At 40.0% G+C, this 13,181-nt stretch overlaps 1 protein-coding gene and 1 long non-coding RNA gene across 3 annotated transcripts in view; one reads left to right on the top strand and one right to left on the bottom strand.

Moving 5' to 3' along the window:
* LOC310742591 overlaps positions 1–13,181 on the bottom strand; it is a 36,173-nt gene that overhangs the window by 18,650 nt on the left and 4,342 nt on the right. The window lies entirely within an intron of this gene.
* RPL34 (ribosomal protein L34) lies at positions 7,301–10,776 on the top strand. Of its 2 annotated transcripts, none has more exons than XM_083572032.1 (5): positions 7,301–7,387; positions 8,422–8,491; positions 8,583–8,682; positions 9,825–9,928; positions 10,652–10,776. In XM_083572032.1, the coding sequence occupies exons 2-5, from the start codon at positions 8,427–8,429 to the stop codon at positions 10,734–10,736; spliced, it is 354 nt and encodes a 117-aa protein (XP_083428158.1). In that variant the 5' UTR covers positions 7,301–7,387; positions 8,422–8,426; the 3' UTR covers positions 10,737–10,776. The 2 variants fall into 2 exon arrangements, with proteins under 2 accessions (XP_083428158.1, XP_083428159.1); XM_083572033.1 differs by lacking the exon at positions 7,301–7,387 and adding an exon at positions 7,391–7,473.

The raw sequence follows: 13,181 nt of genomic DNA, 5'->3' as shown, positions 1-13,181 counted from the left end.
AGCTTCTTCCATGGAATCATGTTTGTTCTATGTGGATTTGAGATCAGAAAACATGTCTGGACTGCGTCAATGATGATCACTAGATCACTGTGTTTGCAATGTATGAATAAATTTTACTGTTTCCTTGACATACTCTTGAGAAAGGGGTCGGACTAGCCCTATGGGCTGGAGGTTCTCTCTGCCACATTCAAGAGATTGTTTGCATGTAGGATTTATTGAATTTCTGGCATGACAGTTAACTTTGGCCAGTATAGAAAAGCACAGAAATGGCAGCGTGCAAACAGCTCAATTTAATGGCTGTAACCTGATTCAGAATGTGGCTTTCTGGGATTTAGAAAGCCATCACAAAACTTTGAGGCAGTTTGTTGACTTTATCACAGTGTCTGTCCTCCTGCTCAAGCTAACAGCCTGAAATACCACTGTACAGTCCCGACTGACCATCTTTCACGGCCGGTTCCAGTCCTAGGGATGGGTGTTAAATTCCATCCAGCGTGATTCCTGTGAGCCGAAAACATGGAAGGTTTACATGACTGGGCTTTGTCACGAGGAGAAAGGAATGTAACTTGAAAAGTGCAGAAGGTTTACAGATTTTCCTGGGATGGAATGATTGCCACCCTCCCAGGGCAAAAAAAAAAAAAAAAGCCCCAACAAGGGTTCAATAGGATCTCCATCTCTGTTGGTTTTAATTAGCAACTTTAAGCAAACTCATTGCTCTCCCTCAAATGTGTATGCGGTGGGGAAAGAATAAATAGCTGAGGCCTGCAATTCATTTACACTTCAAATATACTTCTGAGTTGGTTATTCCTCAATTAATAAAATAGCTGGTGTATCCCTAAAGTAGTATAAAGTGACACGCTGTGTGAAATCAATTTTCCTTTCCAAAATCATTAAATCCAGTAGCCTGTGACTGCATCCCTGCTAATTCTGGTTGCAGCCCTTTCATCCTCCATTAGCTTTGGCGCTCCTAACAGGCTGTCAAAAATAATTTCCCAGGACGTAAATAATTCAGAAATTAAAAATTAATAAATAATAACAGGGAGCTACTGGGAGATAGACTGGGTCAATTAGTCAGCTCTGCATTCTGTTTCTTCACAGCAGGGGGGCAACCATATTCGTTACCAGACTCTTGCCTCCGATTCCTAGGTCTGATTTACGGCTCTTCATTACTGGATCCAGTCAGACACAATTACCTCCATCACTATCTCCATTCCTAACTTCAAAGAAACACACATTTTCTTGTCTGCTATTTTTCCTCCTTGCAGCAGCCTCAGCTTGACGTCTCTGGAATTTCTTCCATGCGGACTAATTAATAAGACTTCGACTTATCATATTCACTTCTTTTCTTTGATGTTCTACCTTAGTCAATCATCCTATTTAATTAGAATTTCAATGATAACTTTACTTATCTTGTGGGTAGATGTAAATTAAAATAACAGGGTTTTAATTCTCTTTTTTATGGGGTTGTGACATTTTTTTAAAAAAAAAAACACAGGAAAAAGTTCCAGTCCAAATGTAATGTTATGTATGTTTGTATGCATGTGAGGGGCTGCCTTCTGCTAAACTGTTTACCTCCTTGCTACAAAATATTTTTGTTTGTTGAACATGCACCATTGAAGTGGAAATGAACTTTGGATCCTTTTAACATCACCCAATCTTCACAGGTCCATGCTGGGGAGTGGTTAAATTAAGGTGTGTGTGAATAGATGCCAACACAGACAAATGTTAGATGGCTAAAAAGGATAGGAAAATGGTGCTCTTTTTGTGTATGATTCTTTCAGAAATGCAGTAGAGTTAATAATAATAATACTTAGTATGCAGATTGCTGATGAGGCTGCAATTTGAAATAGACTTACCTGAAAGAAAGCCACACTGGACTCACTTTGGAGCAGACATGCATCAGTTTGTACTATCTGTGTACCAACCCAGGTGTCTGGCACATTATCTTGTCAATCTTTACAACAATCTTATAAATGCTACTGCCACCCACTCCCCCACCCCCAGTAAATATTGCAAACTGCAGTAGGTGTGGGGAGAGGAAACAGTCGGCAGGCACTTCAGGTGTTCAGGTGAGATTCGAATTGGAGAGTTCCTGATTCCTAGCTGAGCCTCTTAGTTGCACAGATTGCGGTTATTTAATTATTTTAAATTTATAGTTTTATCCAAGGTGCTGGTGATTAGCTATGAAGCTCCAGATGGGTTTGTGACCAGACTAGTTGAAGGACTGCCTCCTCCCACACCAGCCTAACATCAGTTACATTCGCCATATGAATACTTTCTCCATGTCCTGCTGCCTGTATGTGGAACAAGACCTTGTTCATTACAGCTTTAAAATAAATAGACCCCCAATTAATTCCACCCCTCTTTTGGGGTGTGTGTATATAAGCAAAGTTTTGAAATGTCTTTTTGATATTATTTATGTACTGTATACCCTTCTGAGTGGGAATCATATATCTTTGGCCCTTGACCTATGACTGACTTGACAGTCCATGTATATGGAGAATGCTAACAATCCACAGTTTGGTATGGCATGTAATCAACAAATAATTGTTTCTGGTGTGTTCCACTATTACCCAGCAATTAGCTCTGGGTTGCTAGGAGGACACGACATCTTCCTTATTGACTTCAATAGAAGGAAGCAGTTCTAAGTTTATTCTCCGCCCATGGAGCCACTGTCCACTGGGCGCCCCCAGTGACAGCCTTAGAACTGAAGCACAAAACAGACATCATGCATACTTTTGTTCTTTAGTCGTGTCTGACTCTTCGTGACCCCATGGACCAGAGCACACCAGGCACTCCTGTCTTCCACTGCCTCCCACAGTTTGGTCAAACTCATGTTGGTAGCTTCGAGAACACTGTCCAAGCATCTCGTCCTCTGTTGTCCCCTTCTCCTTGTGCCCTCCATCTTTCCCAACATCAGGGTCTTTTCCAGGGAGTCTTCTCTTCTCATGAGGTGGCCAAAGTATTAGAGCCTCAGCTTCACGATCTGCCCTTCCAGTGAGCACTGAGGGCTGATTTCCTTCAGAATGGATAGGTTTGATCTTCTTGCAGTCCATAGGACTCTCAGGAGTCTCCTCCAGCACCATAATTCAAAAGCATCCATTTTTCGGCAATCAACCATCTTTATGGTCCAGCTCTCACTTCCATACATCACTACTGGGAAAACCATAGCTTTAAATATACGGACCTTTGTTGGCAAGGTGATGTCTCTGCTTTTTAAAATGCTGTCTAGGTTTGTCATTGCTTTTCTCCCAAGATGCAGGCGTCTTTTAATTTTGTGGCTGCTGTCACCATCTGTAGTGATCATGGAACCCAAGAAAGTAAAATCTCTCACTGCCTCCATTTCTTCCTTTTCTATTTGCCAGGAGGTGGTGGGACCTGTGGCCATGATCTTCGTTTTTTTGATGTTGAGCTTCAGACCATGTTTTGCACTCTCCTCTTTCACCCTCATTGAAAGGTTCTTTAATTCCTCCTCACGAGACAGTTATTTGGTATAATGGCACACATAGATGGAGGAACTGGGAAAATGGGAAGTACTCTGGAATTTGGCTCCTTACATTGTAAGGCTCACTTAGGGTGGTACATTCCACACTGGTTCTGTATGCATTCCTAAAGTACATGTAGGGCACTTGGGCAAATATTTTTTTGGGGGGGAGGGACCCATTAAAATATTACTTAAAAGTACCTCATGATAGCCCCATTACTTCTGTAAAATGCACTGTGTTTGTTACATTTTAAATACTTCAGTCAAGTTTTTATGCAAATTGGAAAACCTCCCTTTCCATATTTCTAGAACTTTTCTTTTCTTTTCTTTTAATGTTAGGATTTCTGTCAGTTGAACATGTGGCCCAAATCTGTCATGTCCAACTAACATCAGCACTATTGTTTAAAGATACGAATACAGTAGCAAAGTGTTGCCTTTATAAAATATTTCCAAATTCCTTTATCAGCAATTTAAGTGTTGTTCTTGAACAATTGGATCCTGTTACATTTTTCTATTTAGGGCATTATTATTTAATTTAATTTAATTGGTTTCTTTCCTCCCCTTAGGGTTCTCTGGACCCAGAAAGTTCAAATTAAATACTCTAATTGCTCTGAAACTCACTTGTGGTCTAAAATGTGTTCCTTTTAAAATGAGCTTGCATATCTAGTTCATACATATTCTTCTCATTATTTCATGAGACTGAGAAACGTTGGGTGTCTAAAATTTGCATTTGAAAACAGCCAATAATTAACCAAAATAATAATTATATAGATATCATACAGAGAGGCTATTTCACAACAAACTGTAAGTTACAAATTTATAAATAAGGCCATGAGCATACATCAAAGCTTTTTGAAAGCATGCTATTTAAAAGACGAAAGCAGAAGCAGATAATGATGGCATCAGACATCACAGGGTCTGGGAAGACAGCTTACTTTGGAACCTGTTGACCCCATCCAGAGAATCATACATACCGCAAGGCGAGAGGATTGTCCGACAGGTTTAAAAAGTCTTCTGGAGTGTGATAAGAAGGATGAAGGTTTAAAAGTCAGTCAAAAGCCCTGTTACACCCATGTTATGCTGGGGGAACATACTTCTGTGGATATCTGGAATGGATCGTCCGATATCCAAAACCTAGAGTAGTCAATAGCATGTGAGCAAAAGGTAGAGTTTCTTAATATAATAATAATAGCAACAGCAACAATAGTTCTGACATTAGGTGATTAGCACTGCTGCAGTGAAAATGAAGGTAGAACCTCAGCGCCTCTGCAAATTAAATATGGGTGGTCTCACAGGAAATACATGTAAAGAGACAGTATAAATAAACCATGTCTTGTGCTTAGGGCTGGCATTGGGTTTTGCCTCATTGGGCATCTGCCAAGGGCAGTGCTCTAGTAGGGGTCTCACTGCCAGTCCCTATAGTCGCTTTGCAATGGCTGCCTGCTCGCTTGCAAAGAAGGCTGTATAGCGATGAAACAGAAGAGAATGAATGCTCACATTCGATTCAGGATACTGTAGTCACGAAACATACTCCCCCCACCCCCCAAGAAGAAAATTGCACTTCTGAAATGCATTCCATTTCCGTAAATGCAGACACTGTCGATAATTAATTTCTCTTTCATTTCTTCACACTTGTGTCCTCTTCAGCCACACCGCAGAACAAAAAAGGGCAGCAATCTCCATGCAGCACACCTTGACCTCTTTCTTCTTGGAGGTTGTGCATAGTGGAGACAAAATAATAATAATGTAAAGCTGCTTGGAGGAACATTCTTGTATAGCTGCTTGGAGTAGCCACCCATCACAACTCATCTGGCAGGGACACCTGGAGAAGCGTCTCCAAAGACTATATCAAAGTCTGGGTAAGTAAATGGAGGAGGAATCCTCAGTTACCTGGCCCCAAGCCATTAAGGGCTTTATGTATGCCTTTATATGCTAATACCAACACTTGAATTGGGAATAGAAATAGAATGGAAGCCAGGACAAATGACAAAACACTGGGGCAATGTGTTCATACATTCCAATCCCGGTTAACGATTTTGCTGCCTTATTTTGACCAAAATGAAATTTCCAAACTATTTTCAAAGACAGCCCCACATTCAATGCATTACAGTAATCTAAGCGCAAGGCTATCTCTGTCTAGATAAGCTCACAGTTGACATATCAGCTGGTTTTAATACAAAGCATTCTGAGCCGGCAAGGCCACTAAACAAGCTGATAGGGAGGAGGTATGCCTGGGCAGGTGCGGTAGCACAGCGGCTGTTGTTTCTCTCAAGGCCATAGTAAATTTCAAGTATAATGATGGCAGAAATATAACCGTTAAGCCAAAATTCAGGTCGGCAGGGCTAAAGCTTGGAAAGGGAGTGGTTGCTAAGCAACCACGTGACTATCATTTTTGCTTCATGATTATAACAGTAATATGAGATCTTTTATGTGTTGCCCGGCAACCATGCAAGTTCTGTTTCCTACTATTACCCATCCTTTCTCTTTGTAGTTTATGGTTAATGAGCACAGCTGGCTGGAAAGTTCTAACAGCTGCTATCTCCTCAGCCTAGGACTTACCTGATGAATCATAGCAGGTTTGACAGGGTAGAAGGGTGTTACTTATGTTAGGGGCAAGGCAGTGGCCCACTTTAGTAGGATTTTGTCCATGGGCTACCATTTCCACCCTGTACCTTAGTCAGTGAAAAATCACTTGCACGGGTATATCACATTGTTTTAAATATGCTTGGGTTGTGCTTTCAGGCATCGTCAGTACTATGTGCTTAAAAAAACCCACAACTGCCCTAAATTGAAGATCTGATTTAGCATGCTCTTTAAAAAAACTAAAAAAACTTACACTTACAAAATTTAAAGTGTGCCTTGTTCATTTTATGTGCTGTGTAAATATCTGAAAAGTTTCTCCAATAGCCAAAAGTACTTGAACTAAAATATTTTAATGGGGAATAGGGAAAGCAACAAAATGCACTTTGTGTGGTTTTAATGTCATACTAAAATAAAATGCACAGCTCTACTTGGAAATTATTTTTATTGGAATGGTTGTAAATATTTTAAGATATTGTACCTCAATAGCATGCACTTCCCATATATTATCTAGATATTTTAACAGTAAAATCCTACGCATGTTTTCTCAAAGTTCCACTGATCATTGAGGCTTACTCCCTAATAAGTGTGTTTAGGATTGCAGCATGAAGGGATAAAATAAAAGTGCTGAAAACTCTAATTAAAATTCCTGAAAAATGGTAATTACAAGTTTTATATTTTAACATTATTGTCTCCATTCCATTTTCCCAATTTAACTGGAATGTATATTGTGTTTTCATTATGTTACTAAATAATTTTATGAAGCCATGTATAAAAGCGGAACATTTTCTGCAGAAAAAAAACCCCTTATATATCACCAATCATCCTGCAAAAAAGGCCCCCATGTTGATGAAGCGGAAGATCAGAGAAGAGGCGTTTTTATAAACAATGCTCAGAACAGAGTAGGTCTATAAAAGTGACTACACCAGTATCATTTCAGTGCTGAGCCATTTCATTCTACCAGGTTTTAAAACTTGAACTAGTTTTAATTGTTTTATGCCGCTGTATTAAAACTGCAGGTTTTTTAGTATGTTTTCATTCTGTTGTTTTATTTTATTTTTTTGCAAGATGCCCTGGAAACCACGGCAAAGGGTGAAAATAAGAAAGCTGCATAACTCCTCCCTTCCAAGTTGAAGAAAACACTCAAGTTCCTCCTCCTGCAGTTGCCGTACAAGATGGCGGCGCCCAGTTCGGTCTACTCTATGGCGTCCTAGCAACAAGAACGAAGTAATACGTCAAAGTACTTCCGGGTCTTGGCGCCGGCGCTTGAACTTTGACCCGCGCGCTAGCGTCTGCTTCCTCTTCCGGTGCCGGCTCCCACTCCAGGTAAGAGCGATTCAGTCTGTCTCTTTCGCGGAGCTTGGCTTAATCCGTTTCCATCCGCGGCAGGGAGGGCTTGAGGGGCCTTGCGGGTACGTCGGAGAATACTTGGGAGCTTGGGGTGAAGGACGAGGGGTGTATGTCAGCGAGCAAGCCAGGAGAGGCCGGCGCCTGGGTGGGAGTCTTGCGTGCAGGCCTCTCCGCCTCGCACAGTCTTGAGCGAGGCCTTCTAGTCTCCGAAGCCGCGCAGAGCTATGAATAATCGCGGGCTCTCCAGTTCTCTCGTACTCGGGCGGAAGGCTAAATAAAATATGTTTTCTCCCTATCCAACGGCGCGTTCGATGCCCAGTTTTCACTGCGAGAAATAAAGGGCCGAGGATATATTATTTAGCATCTGGGTTCGGTCTCTTCCTTCTCCAAGTAGAATCACTGAGGAATCGATTTTGAGATGTTCTCCCTTAAAAATGCGGGGTAATTGGCGGTGGGTGGGTGGGGGAAGAAACGAACCCGAACTGCAAGAGTGTTGTGCCCGTGGTTTCTGAAGCGTTGGCTTGGGTAAGAGTTCAAGTACAGCACTTATTTCTGCCATGAAGTTCACCAGTCTTGTGGTCTCTCTAAACCTCACTGGCTTTCCAGGGTTGTTTTGAGGGTCGTCAAATAAGCTCTAAGCAATACACTTAGTTCATTGGAGGAATGGCATATGTGATCATACACCACCTTGATTGCAAACTGTGTTGCTGTGGTAAAATGGCTAACTGCTTTGGGGTGTTGTTGCTGTTTTGCAATCAAGCAATATATTAATTTTACGAAATAAAGTATGAGACTTGAATTGGGAAGAACTTTCATGTGCCAGTTATTATTTCTTTTAGCCAACCAATCATACCCCACAGGAAATTGGTGAGAAACTATGTTACCTCTATCTCATTTGAATGACAGAATAGTCATGTAACACTGGCAATTGGGGTTTGTGTGTGTGTATTCTCTCTGTCTCATACTCTGCTTAGAATGCTGCATTCTCACTATTTTCTTTCCTTGTTTAGACACGATGGTCCAGCGTCTGACATACCGACGTAGGTTGTCCTACAACACAGCCTCTAACAAGACCAGGCTGTAAGTAAAATCCTATTATTAAATGATTGTATTCTTGTTAAATAAATTTTCTAACACTTAAATTAAATGACTGTTTCTTTGGTTGATGCAGATCCCGGACACCAGGCAACAGGATTGTTTATTTGTACACCAAGAAAGTGGGCAAGGCACCGAAGTCTGCATGCGGCGTGTGCCCAGGAAGACTTCGTGGTGTAAGTGTATTCTCTTCTACTTGTGTTGACTGGCATCCTAGATAAAGACAGGAACTCTAGCTCATTGCCCACTTTATATTGGAAAATCCGGTATATGTGGTTCTTAGGTAAATCTCCCCCCCTCCCCCATCTTGCCTGTAAAAATCTAGTGTTGCATAGGCAATTGCTTGTTAATACAATTGCAATTTCATTGTTGGCATGATGCTCAAGCCAGTGCCTAATGCACTGTTGGACTATAACAATGTAGGTCATTTGCTATAGCATCTTAGAGCTGAAACTATAAGTGTGCCCCTTCGTTAATTTCAAGCATTATAGAAAAATCAGTGGTGTCCAGGTAGATCTGAAACAGAAAATACCTCTTCCATCTTAGCTAAAATTAGCTATGTAGAGTTGCCTCTTTCATTTGTCCTCTTATTTTCCACAACTAAGTAGCAATTGCTTTCCCCCCTTTACATTGTGACAAAACAGGAATAGTTTATTTCATGGTAATAGCAGTGAACCAATATTACAGAATTGGAAGTGCTTTACTGCTAAAAATAACATGCTAATAAATTGCTGCTATTTTTAACATAATGGTGTGCATACAGTCTGGTAACAGTACAGAATTGAATTCTGATGTGGTTTAAGAGGGCAAGTGAACAGGTAGTGAAGAAATGAAAGAGAAATTAATTATTGACAGTGTGCATTTAGTGAAGTGAATATCTGAAGAGAATATCTATATTCAATATTGTTTTAACTAAGACTTTAAAATTGATTTCCTTAACGTTGTGGAAGGTTGCTTAAGGGAAGCACTAAGCAAAGCAATTTTAGTGTAAAAGTACTATCTTTCAAAAGATTTCCCTGGTTCTTAGAAAAATATATGTGTCTGCCATTCAAAAAACAAAGTGCATGTTCTTAGCTGCTTATAATGTCTTAAAGTTATTTAAGAAAATAAAAGCCCAGCTGCAACAGACATAAGGCCTATCTAGTCCATCCTGGTCTCAGTCTCCAACCAGATGCCCGTGAGAAGCCTGCAAGCAGGACAAGAGTGCTTCATACTATTATATGCCTATTGTCTCTTTATTTGATTGTCTTTTAACAAGCCTAAGACTGCAAATCATGCAGACGGTGGGTTATACAGATGTATTTTTCACTTCTTACAGGTTCGTGCTGTTCGCCCTAAAGTTCTTATGAGGCTGTCAAAAACAAAGAAGCATGTTAGCAGAGCCTATGGTGGTTCCATGTGTGCTAAATGTGTTCGTGACAGGTAATTTATAAGCATTTTTTTAAGTTCATGGGCTATAATTTTTAGTTTCAAATATCTGTCTAGTATCTTTCTTGTAACTCCTCCTTAGTGTTGGCCCCTTCTTCATGCAGCTTCCCTCTACCCTGAGCTTAGGCAACTTTAACGGCCTTTAAGCACTGATTAAAATATCTGTTGTTGATGCTTGCATGTTAAAGTAGCTGTCCACCGCCTTGTGACTTGATGTGAAAGGCAGTGTAGGAATGTCTTTAAAAAATAAATAACTTTGCTACTGTAGAAATCTGGATTTTTTTTAAACCCAACCTAACTCATCCCTTCTTGAGATACCAATAACAGAAGACAAGTTTATTTTACAAATTGTGTTGTGGATTTTGTTTTACTAAGTGATTGTTGCTTGTTGTCTCAGAATGAAATAGCTTATTTTGACTTCCAGCCATGTCAGCTTGTAAGCAATCAGCAACACAAGCTGTTTTGTATTTAACCTGGTCATCATCGGTCACCAGGAATTCCCTCCAGTTGAGTAAGAGGAGACAAAAGAGAAACAGTGCAATCTGTTCCTCCATTACCAGTGTCCCCAGTTTCTGCACTATAAGGGGACAAGGGACCTAGCGAGCACAGGGCTTGTTTCTGATTTCTCAGATCATGGTTTGGAGGCTTCTCTGAATATAGCCTGTGTGATAAATGAGCAATGCTAAAATAGTAACAAGTGCTTTCCTTTTTCTCTAGAATCAAACGAGCATTCCTTATTGAGGAACAGAAGATTGTTGTCAAGGTGCTAAAGGCCCAAGCACAGAGTCAGAAATCAAAGTGATAATTTGTGTTGTCTGCCTAATAAATGAAGATTTAACTTCCGTGTGTAGTGATTTTTTTCCCTGGAGAACTTATCAAATATGTTCAGTATTGAGGTGAACCCTGGAGTTGTAAGGGGTGGGGGCTTTGTGCTGATTACTCTCTCCGGTGTGTTTTTTTAAAAAAGCATTAAATACACATCCTAAACAAGTGGCATGGAACAAGGAGTGTGAGGATCCACTGGGAGAAATTAGCATGTGCAAGGAATCATCAGACCTTCAGGTTAAGTCAATCTTGCTAGGTTCCCTAGGGTATGCTAGAAACCTTCATGAGGGATTGCTTTTGTGACACCGTAAGCCTGGAGTCAACCTTAGACATTTCCTTTGCCATCCATCAAGACCCCATCACTCCCAATTTTTAACTTTTAGTTAAGGATTATTTGGCAGGGGTAGTTGCTTGGCAGCATTTCCTGCATTTGTGCTGCTTACTACAATTCCTTGGATTTCTAAATGTGCCTCATGGGCCAAAAGCGATGAAAACTACTGATCTTTAGTATGAGTTTTCTTGTTTTTAGCTTACTTCCACTGTGGGAAAGAGGATGTATCACGGCAGAACCTGCATAATAATTAAATGTATTTTTTTGGTTTTGTTTAAAATGTACCCTTCTGCCATAAGTGATTTTAAAAGAACTAAATATAGGACAATATCCAATATCAGTTCTGCTGGTCAGTGAACTACTGTGCAGGCAATGGAGCTTCCTCTTGGTCCGTCCAATTCCCCATGCAATCTCAGAATCAGCTCTGGAAAGTTAAAGAACCATCCAAAGCAGATGTTTGGGGCATGGGGTGAGGGAGGAGATTCCTGTTGCACCAGCAGATCTATGCACACAGGGCACTGGATACATCCCATAATTTATGTGGGATCTTGCAAGGTAAGTTGTTTAGTGCTTACCTTTACCTTATAGGCTCTTGGAGCACTTCTGAAAGCAACCAGAGACTTTCTGTGATACTTTGTGAAATATACAAACTAATGGTTATATAAGCTGCTCTTAATTCCCTTTCTGTCTTAGAAAGGAACTATTCAGTAATATCCTTAAAACCTTTGTGAGTTCACTTTTGTACCATCTCTTATTTTCTTGTCAGGAAAAATGAAAAAAGTAAGACAGGTGTGTGCTTAACCTTTGCTGCAAGTATTCGGTTAGACTTGGCTTGTATTAAAAACTGTTGGACAGCACCATAATTAAATGATGTTTTGGAAAGGAGATCTTGCTCCTAATCTTAAATTTTGAGTGTGTAGTATCTTCAGTTCTTAACAATCAGATGAGGTCAAAAACCAAGAAGTAGCTGATTCATTAAATTGCATTTGAGTGAACAAGAAAGATTTAGAATAATAATATTAAATCTGATAAAAAGCCTTGGTAGTGGTAAAAACAATGCAGGCATTAAGAAAACGGTAATATGCCCCCCTGATTAAAAGACAAAGACTGCTGCAATATCAAGGCAGACCTAACTCAAAAAATACATGACGGCTCTCATCTACATAAGCACCATTATGGTGACATCTATAATGCAATGAGGTACCAGATTATGTTTTTTAAAGACCTGCTCATAGAAGTCTTAAAATGACACAGGATAAATGAATGGATGAAAAACATTTGCACATAGTTTAAGATGATTTACCATCAAGTTTAGTAGTCTAAATATAACATTTGTTAATTTTTGTTTGAAAGTAATTTCCATAGATTTCAATAGGCATTAACTCCTAAATTTGACTAGGGTTGCAGCCTTAGTTTTCCTATAAACAAGCTCAGTGAGTATCACAATTTTTGGAAAGAGCATGTGGTGCTAAAACACCTTTCTCCCTCAGGTGGAATTATCTCAGCTTTGTTTACCAGCTTTCTGAAAAGGCAAAACTCATACTTCTTAGTGAATGTAGACTCATTTAAATGTCCATTAATATTTCCCCTTTGAATCTAACAATGGCCCGGCACATGTGGAAGTGCAGCATGGTCAGTGCCTGGGAGCAACCAGTCTAGCTGGGGAAAATACACTAGGAATGGATGTTTCGGCACTAGCAAAAGTGTATATGAACATAGTTGCCCAACGACAGGAGGTGAGGTTGCTTCCAGGAGGTGTCTTCTTGTGCGAGGGAAAGGGTTAAAATCTGGCAAATGCTTGTTTATTCTAACTCCTGAATCTTAATTCATTTAGATGATGAAAGTTTAATTGGCTTCAGTAGAATTTTTTTAATAAACATGTTGCGTGATTTTCGGAGACAGGAGGAGAAGCTTAATGTTTAATGAAAAAGCCCTAATTTTGTTTTGAATTTATGAAGAACATCGGGAGAAGAGGCGTCTGATGCTGCAGGGCATGCTAAAAGTAAACTACCTCAGTTTGTGAGTTGCATGTTAAAGTAGTTTAAGCAGAGCCTTTTCTGTTAATTCTAATGAGAAAGGGAAAACACTGGT

Source organism: Podarcis filfolensis (assembly GCF_964270895.1).
Source record: "Podarcis filfolensis genome assembly, chromosome: 9".
Lineage (NCBI taxonomy): Eukaryota > Metazoa > Chordata > Lepidosauria > Squamata > Lacertidae > Podarcis > Podarcis filfolensis.
This window is presented reverse-complemented; position numbering and strand designations above follow the sequence as displayed.